We start from the raw sequence: 19922 nt of genomic DNA on the forward strand, positions 1-19922 counted from the left end.
TAACGAGCAAACTTTGGTAAGAGCCGAATAACTGATTTTAACAGTGAAGTTTTAAAACATTTTTCCTTTTAAAATTCACTTCTAAGTATGTCACAGTGTGGCTCAGTGGTTGAGCATCGACCTATGAACCAGGAGGTCATGGTCTGATTCTGATTGTACATGCCAGGGTTGTGGGTTCGATCCCCAGTGGGAGGCGTGAACGAGGCAGTTGATCAATGACTCTCTCTTATCATTTATGTTTCTATCTCCCTCTCCTTTCCTCAATGAAATCAATAAAAATATATTATATATAAAAGAATGTTACAAGTATAGGATGTCCCCCCAAAATGCATACATACACTTTGAATAATTATAAAGGCCAGTGTTTATTAAAATACATTTCATTTTCAAAATTGAGCTATTAGCTGTTAAAGTGTATGTACATTTTTTTGGACACCCTATATACAAATTTTAAAGTCATGGATTTTGTTAGAATTTTATTTGGAATACTGATCTACATTAGAAAAGATAGAACTTGTAGATAATCAAGTTTATTGTAAAAATTTTGTTTTAAAGTGGAAGTATAAAATGTCAAGGAGTCTCCTGAAAATATAAAGAATTTCAACAGTATAAACAAACGATTATAAAATGTCTACTGTAATGTAAATTATATATTATTTATGTATGAAATAGAATAAACCAATATATAAATAAAATATTAGGAGTTCAACTTAGTTTTTAGATCCACCAATATGCTTTCAAAAACGGAAACATTTTAAATAAAAAGACTTAAGAAGGTTAAAAGTAAAGTGGTAAAGAAATACATTAGCATGTAAACAGAACTATGTAAACATAATCTGAAAGAAAGCTGGAATAGCTATATTCATTTTGAACAAAGTGGACTTAAGAACAAGAAAGATTATCAAGGATAAAGAGAGACATTACATAATAAAGGGATCAATCTCTGAGAAGGCATAAACATGTATGTGCCTAACAACAGAGCTTCAAAATACATAAGGCAAAAACCGATAGATCTAAAAGGAGAAACTAACAAATTCATAATTAAACTGGAAATCAACAACCTTCTCAATAATTGACAGAATCGGTATGTAGAAAATCAGTTAAGGACAAAGATAAGTCCAATATCAAACAACTTGACCTAAATGACATTCACAGAACACTTCATCCAACAACAGCAGTGTTGTTCTATATATTCACTTAAGACTTTTCAATAGTTTGGTTTGTTAAGTATATAGTAGGATTAAGAGGTAAGCGAAATAGTCCAGTCAGAGAAAGATAAATATTACATGATCTCACTCATTTATGGAACATAATGAACATCACAAACTGATGAACAAAAACAGATCCAGAGACAGAGAAGCATCGATCTGACTGCCAAACCTCAGGGGAAGGTAGGGGAGGGTGGGGGTAAGGGAGAGAGATCAACCAAAGGACTTGTATGCATGCATTTAAGCCTAACCAATGGACACAGACAACAGGGCAGTGAGGGCATGAGTGGGCGGTTGGGCAATGGAAGGATAAGGACACATATGTAATACCTTAATCAATAAAGAAAAAATAAAAAAGATAACTTTTTTAATTATGGAAAAATACGTAAAATTTGCAATCTTAACCATTTAAGTGTACAGTTCAGTGGTGTTATGTATATTCCCATTGTTGTGAAACAGATCTTTTTAAACTTGCAAACTGAAACTCTGTATCTAAAAAATGACAATTCCTTGCTCCAGGTAACCACCATTTTTCCTTTCATTTTCTATGAATTTGACTACAAATTATCTACGTGGAACTATATAATACTTGTCTTTTTGTAGCTGGCTTATTTCACTTTCCATAATATCTTCCAGATTCACCCAGGTTGTAGCATGTGACAGGTTTCCTCTATCTGTTTTTTTTTTAACCCTCACCTGAGGATATGCATTATTTGTTATTGTGTGTGTGTGTGTGAGAGAGAGAGAGAGAGAGAGAGAGAGAGAGAGAGAGAGAGAGAGAGAGAGAGAGAGAGAGACACATCGATGTGAGGAACATTGATTGGCTGCCTCCTGTACACACCTGATCAGATATCTAACCCACAACCCAGGTATGTGCCGAGTAGGAATCAAACCCACAACCATATGGGACAATGCTCCAATCCAACTGAGCCACCTTTTGTTTATCACCCATCCATCAATAAACAGTTTGGGTTGTTTCCACCTCTTGACTATTATGAATAGTGCTATGGGTGTGCAAAAATCTCTTTGAAACATTACTCTCAATTCTTTTGGATAAATACACGCAAATAGGATTGTTAGATCACATGGTAGTTCTATTTTTAATTTTTTGAGGAACCACCATACTATTTTCTATATTGGCTGTAAGATTTTACACTCGTACTAGCAGTACACAGGGTGCCATTTGTCCACATTATTTTAGTTTGTTTTTTGTTTGTTTTGTTTTTTTAATATAGTTGCCATCCTAATGGGTGTAGGGCGACATCTCTTTTTGGTTTTGAATTTTCTTTGATGACTAATAATGTCAAGGATCTTTTCATATGCTTATTGGATATTTGTATGAGATAACATCTTTTGATTTTGCTTAAGAGCTTTGTCTGAACTTGTCATTGAATGACTGTTTGATCTCAAAGGGATCTACATCTGCAAAATTAGGCATCTAAAATCTACGGCAGTTTCTCTTGTCAGCAAATCTGTAACACACTTATAATTTACTGAAACATATTCCATTACCATTAACTCTTCAAAAGGAAAAACAGTATCTTTGATAACAGGGTAGTATAGTTAACATAAATAGGAGTATAATATTACCCCCTAATGTTAAGTAAAGCCTACGGGTTGATGGTGTTGTTGCATTCTTCTGTATCCTTGTTGATTTTGTTTAGTTGTTCTATCAAATTGTTGAGAGAGGGGAATTAAATTCTCCAGTTATATTTTTGGATTTTTCACTTTCTCCTTTTAGATCAGGGATGAGGAATGTCCGGCGTATAGGCTGTGTAAGGCCCATGAAATCATTTGGTCTGGCCCTGCCAAGTCATTAGGGATGAGTTAATTAAATGTTTGACCAAATATAGGAGGTTAATTTTAACTTGGTAATTTTGTATGGCCCTTGAATGATGTTATAAATATCTAAATGGCCATTGGCAGAAAAAAGTTCCTCACCAGTTTTAGATCTATCAGTTTTTGCTTCACATATTTTGTAGCTCTGTTTTATGGCACATTCCCAATAAGTACAGCTAGATCTTCTTGATGGATTCACTCATTTATCACTATATAATGTCCCGCTCTATCCCTGGTAATTGTCTTTGCTCGGAAGTTTACTTTATCTGATATTAACAGAGTAACTCCTGCTCTCTATTAATATTTGCATGCTCTATCTTCTTCCATCCTTTTCATATATATATGTAATTATCTTTGAAGTGAGTTTTTTTTTGTAGATAAGACACACTTGGCCTGTGTTGTTTATTCCACCCACAAAGTTTCACGTGTTCATAATTGTTCATTAAAAATTATATGATGGGTACTTTAAAATATTTGTCCAATAATTCTAATATCTGTGTAATCTTGGTGTTGACTATCTATTGGCTGTTCTTTCTCATTCAGTTTGAAATCTTTCTGGTTCTGGGTGAGACAAGTAATTTTATCTGGACATTGGAAAGCATTGTAAGACTCTGGATTTCATTTAATTCTTGTGTTTTAGCAGGCTTTCCCTGGCACCACACTTGTGTTTGAAATGGGCACCAACTCATGACTCCCAGGTGGGGTGGAGGTTTAGGTTCTCCACTAGGCACCATTAACGTGGAAGGGCTCCATGTTACTGTTGGATGGGGATGGAAGGCTTCCCACTAGGCTTCCACTGGTACTACCTCCAGTGGATGGGGATGAGTACCTCATTATCCCCCATGGACTAGGGTGAAGTCCGGATGTATACTGGACCCTAATTAGCTTAGGGTAACTGTGACCTCAAAGTTATTCTTAGCCTTTATCTGCCTTGACCTCTGTTGATACCACTAAATGTGTCCAGCTTTAAAGCATTTACCTCCCTTTAATTTTATGACTCTCTCTGGATTTTTCTTCTTAAACTCTCAAATATCTTCAGAATTTATTCATGGGAGCCTCTGTCTTCCCTGTCTATCTAACTCTACTATCCAGGTTCTGTCCTTATAGCCTTCCCTCATTTTTTTTATCCCTACCTAAACAGTTTGATCAATTTTCTTTTCTATTTATTTATTTAAAATATATTTTTATTGATTTTAGAAAGGAAGGGAGAGGGAGAAATAGAAACATCAATTATGAGAGAGAATCATTGATCGGCTGCCTCCTGCATGCCCCCTATTGGGGAATGAGCCCTCAACCCAGGCAAGTGTCCTTGACCGGAAACAAACCTGGACCCTTCAGTTCACATGCCAACGCTCTATCCACTGAGCAAAACCAGCCAGGGCTTGATCAATTTTCATAATTAAACTACTACTTGTAAAGTAAAGCCTCCTAACCATATGTCCAGCCAGAACTCAAATGACATCCAGAACCATATATTCAACTGTTTACTGGCACTCTCCCTTTTGCTGTATCAGACATCTAAAAGGGATTATTTCCCCCCTCCCCTACCCAAACCTATTCTGCTTCTGCATTCACTGCTTCAATTAGTGGCAAAATCATTTAGCAGGTATCTGTAGTAGAAAACTAGGAGTTATTTGGCACCCATTTTTATCCTTCTTAATACCCATTCAATCAGGCTTGGAGTCCTGATAAACAACTCTACCTCTTAAAAACATTTTATTATTTCCTTTTCCCTCAAACAAAAATGACCTAAGTAGGCTTCTTAGATCACTTTAATTAAATTTCTTTAAATCATTTCTCATCTAGAATTCCATAATAAAAATGCTTATCAAAATGATATTAAGGAAATACACTTATGATATGACTTCTCTCATCAATACTTATCATTCATTATAACAATGTTTCCTTTCCCCAAACAGTGGACTGCAACTATTAGTAGGCTATAAAATCATTCAGCAGCTTTTAATAATCAGATTTCTAAAAATTCTTTTATGAGGTACATTTGAATAAACTAGCAAGTATTGTAAAGCTCTAAGCGCACTGATATTTAAGTTGTTTTGTTTCATATAAACACCATTTTATATCACAAACCAGTAAACACATACAAATTTACACATGTATAAACACACTGCACATACATGTATATGCATGTGTATACTGGGTCATGATGTAAGCTCTTCCAGGGAAGCTCCTTGGTCCCTCATATTTCCCAATCTCTAAAGAGAACGAAACATTCTTTTTTCTACTTTGTCTTCTATTATTGCTTCAATCTCATATTTGTGTTCCCTACAACAGTAAACTTCTAACACAAGTTCTGGGTATATAAGCTGGCACTTGAACATTTACTGAAGGAAATGAGTGAGATCATACGTTTGTGCTTGCTCAAAAAATTAATACCTACCCTAGGGTAGTAACAATTTTTAAAGGCTTAAAACACTGAAAAAATAACAACATAATAAGCTGTCATTTAAAAACACTTTGCATGTGCCAGGGACTTTTCCTAGTGCTTAACATGTAGTATCTTATTTAATCCTTATAGCCTTTTTAGATATAATTTTTAAAATGAGGAACAGGTAGAGACATTAAATAAGTTCCCACACTAAATGGCAATGATGGCATTCAAAACCCAAATAGTTTTGACTCCGAAAACAAAGATACACATTGTAGAATGCTAAAGAGTTGCTAAAAGGTTAGCAGAAAGTTAACTTACTTCAAATAAAAGTCTATAATAACATCATTTAAAAATTCTCCTTCACTTAGACAGTGCAGGTCCTCATTAGTAACAGAGATGCCTCCCTTAGCTGGAGGTGGTGGATATACTATCAACCTGTAACAAAAAATTTTAAAAAAGCAGATTATCAAATATTTATGTGTGTGAATATATATAAAAGAAAAGCAATAAAACAGAGAAGAAATTTAAGGGTGTTGCAAATGTGAAGGAATTCTCTCACTTTTCTACAGGACCCATAAAGATGGTGTGACCCTCTCCAGTTTCTTCATCATCATCAAAAAACTGAAATTGTTTGCTTCTAAGTTGTATTCTAGATTCCAGGGGCACCTGGAAAAGGAAATTAAATAATCAATTCAAAGTCAACTGGGAAATTTTTCAATAAAAAGAGCAAGCACAAGGCAAGAATGTTTTTTAATTAAAAAGGATTAAAAATATGAATCTAAAAAGTATGCATGATTTTTTAAAAAGAAACAGGAAAAAACAAGGGTCCACTTATTTATTTATTTATAATTTCTGGTACACTGATACTCTTGAATTTTTGAAAAAATGCTCTCTGGTATCTTGTCTGAAATCTCTATATCCATATTAAATTAGGTTATGTTAGTAAAATCCAAAGAACAGATATACTATTTTTTTCTTCTAGCAGGGAAGACAAGGCAATCCAAAGGATATGTAGCAGAGGCTGAGGGAGCTTCAGTTCTCCAGAGTCAAGGAGTTAAAGAGTCTTCCACTGAAATTTGAGCCCATCCTAGCTACCTCATGGCTCTATCAGCCGTGGGCAAACTAAGGCCCGCAGGCCGGGACTGTACCCTTTTATGTAATGATGTTTACTTTGAATTTATATTAGTTCACACAAACACTCCATCCATGCTTTTGTTCCAGCCCTCCGGTCCAGTTTAAGAACCCATTGTGGCCCTCGAGTCAAAAAGTTTGCCCACCCCTGCAGCTGCTCTTTTTTCCTTCAGAATTATCTCCTGCATACAATTTTTCAAAAGAAGAAGAATGATTCCCCTTTCTTATTCTGCTCTTTTCCTCAACTTCTCTGGTGAGGCCCTGTGAACTTCACTAAGATTGTGCCTTGGATAGCCCTATCTCCAAGTGTGTAGCCAGGTAGAAAGATTTTTGTGTTCCCAATAAATTAAGTCAGTAAAATTCAGCTGCTGTGATAAGGGACAAATTTTGAGTATTTAAGTTACATTTGTATGATTCAGGTGGCTTCAGAGTTACCTACTATATTAGTTATTCTAGAACTGGATACATAAGTTGACCGTCAGGATGGTAGGTATTCTTCATTTCCCAAGTTTTCAACCATGTATGTATATGTTACATAGAAGTCTACATCAGGGACCAAATTCCTTTATTTTTATCGAAGCCTATGGCATCACTGGAAACCAGCAGGGTAATAACAGACTGGAATATAGCAGTAATGTATATGTATGTTGAAAGAGGGGGAAAAAAAAGAGAGAAAAAGGAGATGAAAAGTAAAGAAAAGAAGAATAGATTATGGAGCCCAGCCTGCGTGGCTCAGTGGTTGAGCACTGACCCATGCATTAAGAGGTCACCAGTTTGATTATCGGTCAGGGCAATTGCCTAAGTTGCAGGCTCAATCCCCAATGGGGAATGTGCAGAAAGCAGTCAAAATATACTTCTCTCTCTCCCTTCATCTCTCACTAAAATCAATAAAAATATATTAAAAAAAAAAAAAAAAAGAAGAGAGTATGGAAAGGAACTAAAAATGCTTCTAAGACCTGTACCAAGTACTATTTTTGTCACAAAGTCACCTATTCACCATTATATTTTGACACAACATAGTTTACAAATTGCATATAAAAGCAAATAATTCTGAGATGGAATTTAAAAAATCTAACTCTGAAGTGAATAGTATCATAATAAAACATATTTCCCTTTAAAGCTATATGTTATTTAAGATTATATTTTTAAAATTAAAAAGCATAATTACATTTTTAATTTTGTTTTCTTTTTGCACACAACTTCCTTTGATCCTTTCTTCATAGGTTTTTGTACAGGCAACAAGTCTGCTATTGGCTTCTTCAAAGGGAATTTTCGCAAAAAAATTGGATACATTATTCTTTATACCAATTTCAGTAACGATACTTTCAAATACCGTATTTGCTTGAGCATCAAGGGCATTTTGAAAAATTAAAATTATATACTGTTCTTCCAAATCTGAAAAGAAATCAATATAACTATAAGTCTAAAAGAAAAAAATAAGTATATAGGAAGTTATTAGAAAAAGAGTAACAACTAGTTATTCCAAGAACATCACCAGAAATCCCTGTATGAATGTTCAAAACAATATTTGGCAGAGTATATAAAATAAATATAAAATAAAGACCAGTGATAGTGTTACCTGACAATGTCACCTAAATTATTAAGAGAAAGGAATCAGAACACATTACTCTAGCAGTAGCTCAAGAACAAATCTATTCGTGGGTATAACTGATTTACTTCATCTAATAGGATCAAGATATATTTATAGTTTTACATATGTATAAATTAAAAATTTTATCAAACACAAATAAAATTTCCAAGTGAGCTAGAAAATTTAGCTGTAAAAACTGCTATTCACTAATGTGCAAACTCAAGCTGAAGCAGCAATTACTGCTGAAAAGTATTTATTTTACAAATATTCATGCTATGCCATAAATATCAGAACCATATCATTTTAATTATAGAGATTGAAGATACATTCTACGAACTTGCAAACTTCTAATTCAGGGTAAGTTTCAAGGATTCCAGATTTATATGGTTGTACTTAGTACCTATCAGTGCATTTTAAAAAGTTCATTTTATCTAAGGACTATGCTGTACACCTGAAACCAATACAAAATAATATTGAAAGCAAATTGTAATTGAAAATTTTTTAAAAAATCATTTTACCCATATAATACAAGGTCAAAGAGTGCAGACCTTTGGAGTTTTAACCATTTTGAAAACTTTATCAATGAGCAAACCTGTGTCTTATCATTAGAACTTCCACTTCATGTGGGCTTTTCCTCATCTTTAAAAGGGGAAAGTAAGATCTATCCTACAAGGTTCTTATAATAAATATAATAAATATAATATAATACTATATAATAAAAGCATAATATGCAAATTGCCCCCTCGACCGGGAGTTCATCCAGGAGTTCAACCAGGGGACGGGGCAGGCAGCCAGTGGAAGGGAGTACTTGGCTGGCAGCCGCTAGGAACCCTACCAGTGCACCAATTTCTGCACTGGGCCTCTAGTCCTATCTAATAAAAGACAAAAAGGGTAATTGACCGTACCTTCGCTACACTTCCCATTGGCTAATCAGGGCAATATGCAAATTAACCGCCAACAAAGATGGCAGTTAATTTGCATACATAGGCTCCAAGAGGTGGAGCGAAGCCAAATGGCCCCGAAGCCCGCTGAGCAGCGAGGCCTCACGGCCCCAGGATCGGCGGAGCTGCAAGGCCTGACGGCTGGGGGGCGAGGGGGCTCTGGCCAGAGCCCAGCCAGAGCGAAGGCCTGGGTCTCGGGTGCCAGAGGAAAACTGGTGCCAGCAGCCAAGGGAAGGGAAGGCCTACTGCACAAATCTCTTCATGCAATAGGCCTCTAGTATAATATAATATACATGTAAAGGATCTATCAAAGTATATTCACATTCTGCTATTCAATGGATTATACTTATTATTAAAATCCAAACTATATAACTTACTTGTTAACTTATGCATTCTTTTACAATGAGTCCAAACTTTATCATCCATACTCATTTGTATCAGCATGCTCAGCTTTTCATAAACTGGTGGTATTGTCTGAAGAAATACGACTGGTAATTTACGGACATTACACCATTCACATTTAGTTAGATCAGAGGTATTTAAAGTAAAGCCTACTGGATCAGCTTCTGCTTCTGGAGGAAAACAAATGGAAATGGAAAATGAATCAATTCTTAAAGCAGCAAATTCATAAATGAAGAAGAGTGTGAGAAAATACAAGTTTCAAGTAAAACACATTTATTACGCTCTGTAAAAAGTAACTTCTAGTGGGAAATGAAGAAAAATCCTTATAACTATCTTAAAGAAGCTTCTGCATTTCCAAAAGAGGGTCCTAATGAAGTATACTTACAATTAAACATAGATGTTGTGATGTTACAGAATGAAATCACACTATCAACACATTGCGGACAAGGAGTTTTATTGCTAGCTTTACCCAGTGCCCAGGTAAGTGTCTACTGAACGAGTACAAAAAATGTTTTACATAAATATAAAAGGAATGCTTTAAAATTAAATACCCACTGCATTTTGAAGTTATTTATTACATGTTCTTACAAACTAATATCTTTTTTAAAGTATGATACTTTGTAAAACACTGTATAATATAAAGCAAGAATTCTCATGATCTGTCCAAAATGTGTTAAAATATACCTAATAACTAATCATGTATATTTAATTTAATCTTTCATTCCTGTAAAGTGCTTTAGTGTGAAAAAAGTTTAAGTTAGCATAAAGACATATCATAGCTTACCTTCTAGCGGTATCTTGATAAAATCTAAACAAAACTAAAAAAATAAAACAAATTAATGCCAATCTAGATTTATGAGGATTTTGCTACAAACAACCTAAATGACATATTATTCGGCACTTAGATTACAGAGGGCAGAAGAAATAAATCATCTACCACGTGCTTAAATATAAAACAAGATAACGTCCCCACTTCCAAATTACCTCTCAAAAAGGTAGGCTTCACCTTTCGGATTCAAATACTGAGAATATTCTTATACTATTGACTTATTTTTTCATAATTTCAAAGAAAATTGAGAAAATGCTATATAAGACCCTAATATGCAAATCAACACAATGGCAGAACGACTAGCGGAATGACCGGTCACTATGACTCACACTGACCACCAGGGAGCAGACGCTCAATGCAGGAGCTGCCCCCTGGTGGTCAATGCATTCCCACAGGGGGAGCACCACTCAGCCAGAAGCCAGGCTCATGGCTGGCAAGTGCCAACGGCAGTGGCAGGAGCCTCTCCCTGCCTCTGCTGCAGGCAGGTGGTAAGGAGCGAGGGGTCACGGACTGCTGGCTTAGCCCTGATCCCTGGGGATATCGGGCGTAAGCAGCAGGCAGACATCCCCCGAGGGGTCCCGGACTGCGAGAGGGAGCAGGCTGGGCTGAGGGACACCCCCTTAGTGCATGAACTTTATTCACCGGGCCTCTAGTATTACAATAAATACCTGAATACTCATACCCAGATTCACTAACTTTAGTATCTTCCTACACTTAATCATTCTTTATGTATATACTAGAAGCCTGGTGCTCGAATTTGTGTAGAGTTGGGGTCCCTCGGCCTGGCTGGAGATCGGGGCCAATTGGGGTTGCAGGAGGTTGGCTGCGGGATGTTGGCTTGCCGGGGGAAAGGGCTGCAGGATGTTGGCTGGCCGTGGGAGGTTGGCTGTGGGAGTGCACTGACTACCAGGGGACAGCTCCTGCGTTGAGCGTCTGCCCCCTGGTGGTCAGTTCACGTCATAGCGACCAGTCGACTGGTTGTTCAGTCGCTTAGGCTTTTATATATATATAGATACACACATACACACACACACACACACACACACAGTCATTTCTCTTTTGCTAAACCAGTATAAAGGCAGAAAGGTTCATTATTACAACATCTAGGAAAGTCAAAATTAAGTTCATTCAACATACAGTTCATACTCAAATTTCTCCAACTGCTCAAAATTATCCTTTATATTTGCCTTAAATTTCCCGATGATTCTGTCAAGGCAATGTTACATTAGTCTCTCTTTTGTTTACTACTGTCTATAACAGAGAGAAACCTCCTTCTGCTTTTTATAAATAGCCTTGGAAAAAATCCACGCTAGGTTCTAAAAAATGTACAACACTCTGGACTACACTACATCGAAGGCACATGATGCCAGCCAGCCCCACTATTGATACAAGCTTAATCACTTGTTGAAGGCAGTGTGTCAAGTCTTTCCACTGTAAAATACTTAAAATCTGTTTCTTAGATTAATAATGACACGGCAGATATGTATCATTTCAGTGCAAAACATAAAGGAAGTTATGTACAGAAAGAAAATGTCAAATCATCTTTTAACACAAAATCTGAAGAAATTACAGATCCACTATACCTTATAAAAAATGTTCTTTGGCTAAATCCCATGGTACAAGGAAGATTAATAACAGATTGCAAATTTCCAAATCATAAGCACAACTACTTTTTAGCTGAAATATTTCATTTAGCATTTTAATTAAAAAAAACCTATAGTAACATATTTTATATTATACACACTGCCTTTTATTTTTTAAACTAACTTCAGTTTTTCTCAGTAGATCATATAAATATTAATCTGTAACTTTCATGTGAAAAAATTCATTCAAATTTTGATGTTGTTCTTGCTAGGTAGCCTTGAGACTATGAAACTTTCAACTAAATGGCTAAATTAACAACCTTAATTATCATACTAAGGAGTTCTGAATAATGTAGGGGGAACGCCATAAAACCAATAAGACATTCCTGGACATTTCTGACATATAAGACATAGTATAACACTTTTATTATCTGACAGTCCCATCAAAGATAATCTGTACCATGAAGGCTTGAAACAAAAGCTTCGTAAATCCCTGAAAACCCTGCTATATAACAATGCTGCTGGGCAATAATAAATTTTCTATATATAATTTGCTTTAGATCTCTGGAGTATTTAATATCATTCTAGTTTTTAAATAATGAGAAGCTAGAGTTTTTTGATGGAAAAAAGATTGCTCTTTTCCCATATGGCTTTTCTTGCATAAGAAATCAGGTCCACATTTCATTTTCTCCTATAAACTTAACCTATAAAGTTTTTCCCCCCTTTTGATCATATTTATTCTAGAATCATAAATCCTAGAAAATAAATAGCTATTAGTTACCATAATTTACATAATAATAAAGCAACCTTTTAACTTTCCTAATACAATGTGTTTTCTTAAAGATATTACTTTATGTATAAAGAAGAATACTACAAGACAGAGTTTAAAAGGTTAGAAATGGATAGCCAGGATTCCTTAACACCAAGTTAAGGAATTATAAAGGCTTACAAAATAGCGCAGTGCTAAAGGAAGATCAATTTACCAACAATGTACAGAGTATATTAGAGAAGAAGAAAAATGACTAAGAAAGCTAGTTAAGGAGATTACATTAAATTTTCAAACAGAAAATGCAAATTTGAATTGGATTGGTAGCAGTAAAATAATAAGAAAACACGTATGAGATAAAAATTAAAGGACTATGGAAAAGTCCTTTGGGTTTTGTGGATACTGAACCAGTGCCTTCTGAGTGGCTATAGTAGTTCAATAATCTACTTCTAGGAGTCTTAGTGCTTTAAGACATTTTTCTGCAGACTCCAAAACTTTTGGATTCTTCTTTCTGTCATTATATTCTTTAAAATACTGTTTTCATTGAGTTGGCATTAAGAATAAAATAGTAGCCCTAGCTGGATTGGCTCAGTGGATAGAGCATTGGCCTGCAGACTGAAAGGTCCCAGGTTCGATTCCAGTTAAGGGCACATGCCTGGGTTGCAGGCTAGATCCCCAGTAGGGGATGTGCAGGAGGCAGCCGATCAATGATTCTCTCTCATCATTGATGTTTCTCTCTCCCACTCTCCCTTCCTCTTTGAAATCAATAAAAATTTATTTTTTAAAAAAGTGAGAAGTGGAAAGTTTTTAACTCAGTTAAAATACTAAGTATCTTCCCACAATGAATATGTCACTACCTTGAACAATGAATTATAAAAAAGTTCTTACTGACTTTTATGGTGAGGATTTACTTATAATTATTTATATACTATTAAATATAACATCTTAAAATAATTTAATATTCTATCAAGTATTTTAACTCACATATTTTAAAGTATTACTTATTAGCCTTAGCCACAGAATAATGAATCTTATAGTTGGTATAATAAACACAGAAGAATGTACTTACAATTACAGGTTCTACTAATAGCCGAAAGAGCGTCCCTACTCGTATACTTCGACAGTTTAAAATGACACTGCCATAGGAACTTGGGCAGCTTAAAGATACAGGATCAACTAAAGTTTCTTGAGCAATCACCTTGCGACGTTTTAGAGGTGTGTTGATAATAGAATTACCAAACTGAAAAAGAAAAAAATTTTCACTTAATAAAGTACTAAAACAAGGCTTTGAACTAAGTATATATATGCAGAAGACCCAATATGAGAAATGTAATTATCAAAACATAAGATTAATTTTACTTCAGCGGTGTCAGATGAAGTAAAAATTTTTATTTTATATAATAATAAACTCTTCAATGTTATATAGTTATACTTTATCTAGTTATTACTTTAAAAGAATAGCACAACAGTGAAAAATGGTATTCTGGGAATAAGACTGCTTGGTTTCAAATCACGGCCACACATCTTTTAATCTGATTTTGTAAACTTAATAACTCCATAAGTTTTGGTTTCCTAAATTGTAAAATATGAAGAGTATCTACTTAAATGAGCTAAGGCCTATAAACAGCTTAGCACAGTGCTTCATGCACAGTAAAATACTAGATAAGTTAGCTACTAACAGTAGTAGTGGTTGTAGAACTTGGGGTTAAATCAACAATTCTTTAGCAAACAGGTGATTTAAGGGTATGGCTATTTGCATTAATAAAGGATGCTTCTTTATATATTAAACTTTAACTAGTTGATTTATTAAATAGTAAATTTATTATAAATTTATTATAAATTTATTTTAATAAATTTATTAAATATTGGTTAATCCTCACCTGAGGATATTTTTCCCATTGCTTTTCCAGAGAGTAGAAGGGAGGAAGGGAAGAAGAAAAGGAGGGAGAGAGCAAGAGAAGAGAGAGAGAAACACTGATGTGAGACACAGCAACTAGTTGCCTCTGGAGTGCACCCTGGGGTGGGGAGCAAACCCACAACCCAGGCATGTACCCTTGACCAGAAATCGAATCCAAGACCTTCAGTGCTCAGGCCAACTCTCTAACCATTGAGTGACACCAGCCAGGGCATAAAATATTTATCCTATATAGTAAAAATCTAATATGCTAAGTGTCCGGTTGTTCAGTGACTGGTCCACTTTTCAACCAATCAAAGTGTAATATGCTAATGATATGCTAAGGCCGCTCAACTGCTCACTATGACGTGCACTGACCACCAGGGGGCAGACGCTCCAACTGGTAGGTTAGCTTGCTGCTGGAGTCTGGCCGATTGGGACTGAGTGAATGGGCCAGACACACCCTAGAGCCCTCCTGCGGTCCCTCCCAGGCCCAATCGTGCACTGGTGGGGTCCCTCGGCCTGGCCTGAAACCTCTCACAATCCAGGGCCCCTGGGGGAATGTTAGAGAGTGGATTTCAGCCCGTTCCAAAGATCACTCCCCTCAAGAGGACGCCAGACGAAGGGCTCATGGATGGTGAATGCTGCTGTGGCAGTACGAGCCTCTCCTGATTGGGACTGATTGGGCGCAAGCCCACAGAAGACACAGTGGGACCAGGATGAGCAGGAGCAGCAGGTAGGAGCTGCAGGCAGCTTTTGGACTGCAGGTTTCGGCCCGATCTCCACAGGCCACCCAGAGAGGCCCCACCCATGCACGATTTCATGCACCAGGCTTCTAGCATAAGTATAATTTAAAGTAATTAGTTATGTTAAAAACTTTATTATCATCACAAGAATAAAACATTATCCTGGTAAAAAAAAACAAGAGGGAAAAATGTTCAATGCGTAGAGATAAGCACTATTCTCATTATACCTACAGGGACATTTCTGTGATCTATGTCACAGGAAAAAAATAAAACAAAATGTGATGCACACACATTTTTTCCTGTAAACTGCTCTTTCAGGCTTATTAACAGATTTATTATAAATATTTTCCCACATATTAATAGTAACATATAATATAGATTTAAAAACTTTTTAGCTTTAGAATTATTTCTTCAAATGACATGTTATTTAGCTCAATAATTCTATATAATAAAAGCCTAGGTGGCGTCATGTGTGATGCACAAAATAGCCACCATCATGTTGTCATAAAATGGCTGCCACACGATGGCTGGCAGGGGAAGGCAGTTGTGGGCAATCAGGCTGGCAGGGGAGGGCAGTTGGGGCAATCGGGCAGACAGGGGAGGGCAATTGGGTGTGACCAGGCTGGCAGGGGGGGGGAAGATGGAGGGACCAGGGCTGCTGGAGAGGGCAGTTGAGGGGGACCAGGCCTGCAGGGAGGGCAGTTAGGGGCGAGCAGGCCGGCAGGGGAGCAGTTAGGCGTCAATCAGGCTGGCAGGGGCGCAATCAGGCTGGCAGGCAGAAACAGTTAGGGGCAATCAGGCAGGTGAGCGGTTAGGAGCCAGGAGTCCCAGATTGTGAGAGGGATGTCTGACTGCTGGTTTAGGCTCGATCCCATAGGGATCGGCAGTCGAACATCCCCCAAGGGGTCCCAGATTGTAGAGGATGCAGGCTAGGCTGAGGGGGAACCCCTGCCCCATGCACAAATTTCGTGCACCGGGCCTCTAGTTAGTAGATAAATAATTTAAGAAGTGCTCCAGGTAAATCCATAGTAAAGACTGAGTCTAGAACTAGGGTAGTCAATACCCTTCCAAGGAGCCTCTAAAAGATCTCTGAGGAACTCTAATTGTTCAATGTTCCAGTTGAAATCTGCTCACTCACAAATTCTATCACCTGGAAATCCATTATTTATTTAATTGAATTCTACTATGCTGACATCTGAGTTCTTTCTGGACTTTTTGCATGACACATTATTCTCCAAGAAGTATTTTCACAGCTAAATCCAGATATATATGATTTTTGCCAAATTGCCTTACAGAAGCTATGTTACCAATTTACATACTCAATACCCCGTTCCTCCAAACACTATCCAAAATGAGATACTATTATACTTGAAAAGTGTTTCAGCACTAACAGTTAACAAAATATATTGTTTTAGTTTCATTTTCAATACTTTACTACTAGTTTGAACTCTATTCATTTCCATTAGTCATTTTTCTATAGTTTGTTTCTATTTCTTGATTTTTTTAAGAAATTAAAAATATATAAAGGACCAACTCACATTGTTTCACAGTTCCTTATTTTTTCTTTATCTGCATTTACCTATCAAATTATTTTTATGATGTTTTGCTACACTGTTCTGTATTTTTCATTTACTCCAATATATTCATCACTTCATTTGCTATTACTGCTTGTGCAGAAACATTTGGAAAGGCATCCTTCAAGATTATATTAAAAAATATTAATCCTTATTTTTTCTTTTATCTTTGTAATTGCTCTTTTATTTCCTTATGCTTTCCACCTTAACAACCAAATATGTATGTTCCCATATTTTTATCTATATTCCTGTAATCCATGACGTGTATATATAAACCCAAGTATAATTTTTTTCATCCTTAGCCAAGGATATATTTTGACTTAAAAGAAATTTTTTTAGAGAGAAAGAGTGGAAAGGGACAGAAACATTGATCAGCTGTTCAAAACCCAAACCGTCTCCCCCACACCCTGACCAACTGGGGATTGAACCTGCAATATTTTTGGTGTACAGGAGGAGCACAATTCAAATCAGGGCCCCATATATAATTTTTTACAGGTTTTAAAAAATCTTTTTTTATAAGTAATTTACAAAAATAAGAAAATATGCACATATTTCTGCAGCCTGGTATTCCCATTTAACAATACCAAGTAGAAATTTTAAGTCATTAATATAGTTTTAATTTTTTTGTCAGTGACTGCACAATAGTCCATGATGTGGATATACCATAAATTCTTCATCCATTTCCATATTAATGGGCAATGATTTTGTATGCAGTTGTAAGCCAAGAATCATTTTTATACATACATTCTTATGTACTGGAGAGGAAGATTCCTTTGAAATTGAGTCTAGGGAATGAATTATTTGGTCATTCCATATACATTTAAAGTTTTTCAATAGATATTTTTTACACTGCTTTCCCCAAAGATCCTAACACCTTTCTTTTCCATCAGCAAATTACAAAAGTACTCTTTTCCTCAGATTCTTGCCAGACGTTTATATTAACTGATTTTGTATTCAATTTGAAAGTAGGTTTAGAATATGATTATTAAGTGGGGTTTAAAATGCCATTTGAAAGATTATTTGGAAGAACAATCCATTAAATCGCAGGTTAAAGTGTAATCTATTCAGCAAGAAGAAATTAGTGTTACAGCAACCTGTAAGTATAAATAAGTATATTTTACACTTGTATAATTTGGGAACAGGGAGAAGTCATTTTTAACTTACTAATTTGTACTTTTCATGTGGTAGCTAATTATCTGAATTTTCTTTGTCTATTCCTTTTTTTCCCCACTTCCTTTTTTTCTTCAATCTTTAAGAGTTCTTAGTCTATTACAGATATTAACATAATATGTCATCTGCATTACAAATATTGCTGAGTCTATTTGCCATGTTTATCTTTTCCATCTGAACATTTTGAAAATTTTATAAGTGTAGAACAATAATGTAGTTGAATACAACCAAGTTAAAAATGATTTCTGCCTGTTCCCAAATTATACAAATACTAGAGGCCCAGTGCACAAAAATTTGTGCACTCAGGGGGAAGAGGGGTCCCTCAGCCTGGCCTGTGCCCTCTTGCAGTCTGGGACCCCTCGGGAGATAATGCCCTGCTGGCTTAGGCCTGCTCCCGGGTGGCAGAGGACAGGCCCAATCCCTAGGTGCAGCCCCTGGTCGGGCTCAGAGCAGGGCCGATTGGGGAGTTGGGGCACCGCCCCCTGTCATGCACAGAGCAGGGCGGATTGGGAGGTTGCGAAGCCACCCTCAGACATGCTCAGGGTAGGGCTGATTGGGGGGTTGGGGCACCGCCCTCTGTCACACTCAAGGCAGGGTCGATGGGGAGGTTGTGGCGCCACCACCTGTCACGCACAGAGCAGGGCCAATCCGGGGGTTGAGGATCTCCCCCGTCACTCACAGAGTAGGGCCGATAGGGGAGTTGGGGCACCGCTCCCTGTCACCCACAGAGCAGGGCAGATCAGGGGGTTGGGGCGCCGCCACTCTCACACTCAGGGCAGGGCCAATGGAAAGGTTATGGCTCTACCCTGTCACACAAAGAGCAGGGCCCGTTGGAGGGGGGAGGGGGAGTTGGGGCGCCGCACCCTGTCACAGACAGAGCAGGGCCGATCAGGGGGTTGGGGGGCCGCACCCTGTCACACACAGAGCCGCAGGGCTATCAGGGGGTTGGGGAGCTCCCCCCTATCAGGCACAGAGCAGGGCTGATCAGGGGGATGGGGCGCCTTCCCCTGTCACGAACAGAGCAGGGTGGATAGGGAGGTTGTGGCCCCGCCCCCTGTCACACACAGAGCCGCAGGGCGATCAGGGGGTTTGGGCGCTGCCCCCTGTCACGCTGATCCCGGTGCTGGGAGGCATATTACCCTTTTACTATATAGGATAGAGGCCTGGTACATGGGTGGGGCTGGCTGGTTTGCCCTGAAGGGTGTCCTGGATCAGGGTGGGGGTCCCCACTGGGGTGCCTGGCCAGCCTGGGTGAGGGGATGATAGCTGTTTGCAGCTGGTCACACCCCCTTCAGGGTGGGGGTCCCCACTGGGGTGCCTGGCCAGTCTGGGTGAGGGGCTGAGGGCTGAAGCTCCCAACTACTCCTTTCTTCCTTTTTTTTTTTTCTGGGCCAGCTTTAGCTGTGGCTCCAGCTCTGAGGCCTCTGCTGCTGAAAGCAGGTATCTGGTTTGTTTGGGTTCTATAATCGAAACAATGTATAACTCCAGCTCTGAGATCCCAGCTTGCTGAAAGCAGGTTTCTGGGGTTTTGTTTAGCTTCTATATTTGTTACAATGTTTCAAACTGCAGGCTCAGAGGCCGGCAAGGCAGGCGGGGAACGTTGGTTTCCTCCGTCACTGAAGCAAGCAAGCCTCATGTTAGTTTCAAGCTGCCTGGCTGCCGGCCACCATCTTGGCTGGCAGTTAATTTGCATATTGCCCTGATTTGCCAATGGGAAGGGTTGTGGTCATACGCTAATTACCATGTTTCTCTTTTATTAGATAGGATACTTGTTTATACTTACTTGCTGCTGTAACAACATTATTTCTTCTTACTTAATTGTTTACACTTTAACCTGTGATTTAAAGGGTTGTTCT

The 19922-nt window shown here is 37.6% G+C and overlaps 1 protein-coding gene across 15 annotated transcripts in view; it reads right to left on the reverse strand.

Moving 5' to 3' along the window:
* The window catches only part of SENP6 (SUMO specific peptidase 6), a 119475-nt gene that overhangs the window by 23930 nt on the left and 75623 nt on the right, over positions 1-19922 (reverse strand). For all 15 annotated transcript variants that reach the window (XM_036318374.1, XM_036318375.1, XM_036318373.1 and 12 more), the window contains 6 exons: positions 13752-13922; positions 10289-10322; positions 9480-9674; positions 7739-7965; positions 5999-6105; positions 5758-5874 (listed from right to left, as the gene is read on the reverse strand). In XM_036318374.1, coding sequence (XP_036174267.1) covers positions 5758-5874; positions 5999-6105; positions 7739-7965; positions 9480-9674; positions 10289-10322; positions 13752-13922 — 851 coding nt within the window. The remainder of the gene's footprint in view (positions 1-5757; positions 5875-5998; positions 6106-7738; positions 7966-9479; positions 9675-10288; positions 10323-13751; positions 13923-19922) is intronic.

Source organism: Myotis myotis, unplaced genomic scaffold (genome assembly GCF_014108235.1).
Source record: "Myotis myotis isolate mMyoMyo1 unplaced genomic scaffold, mMyoMyo1.p scaffold_m19_p_7, whole genome shotgun sequence".
Taxonomy (NCBI): domain Eukaryota; kingdom Metazoa; phylum Chordata; class Mammalia; order Chiroptera; family Vespertilionidae; genus Myotis; species Myotis myotis.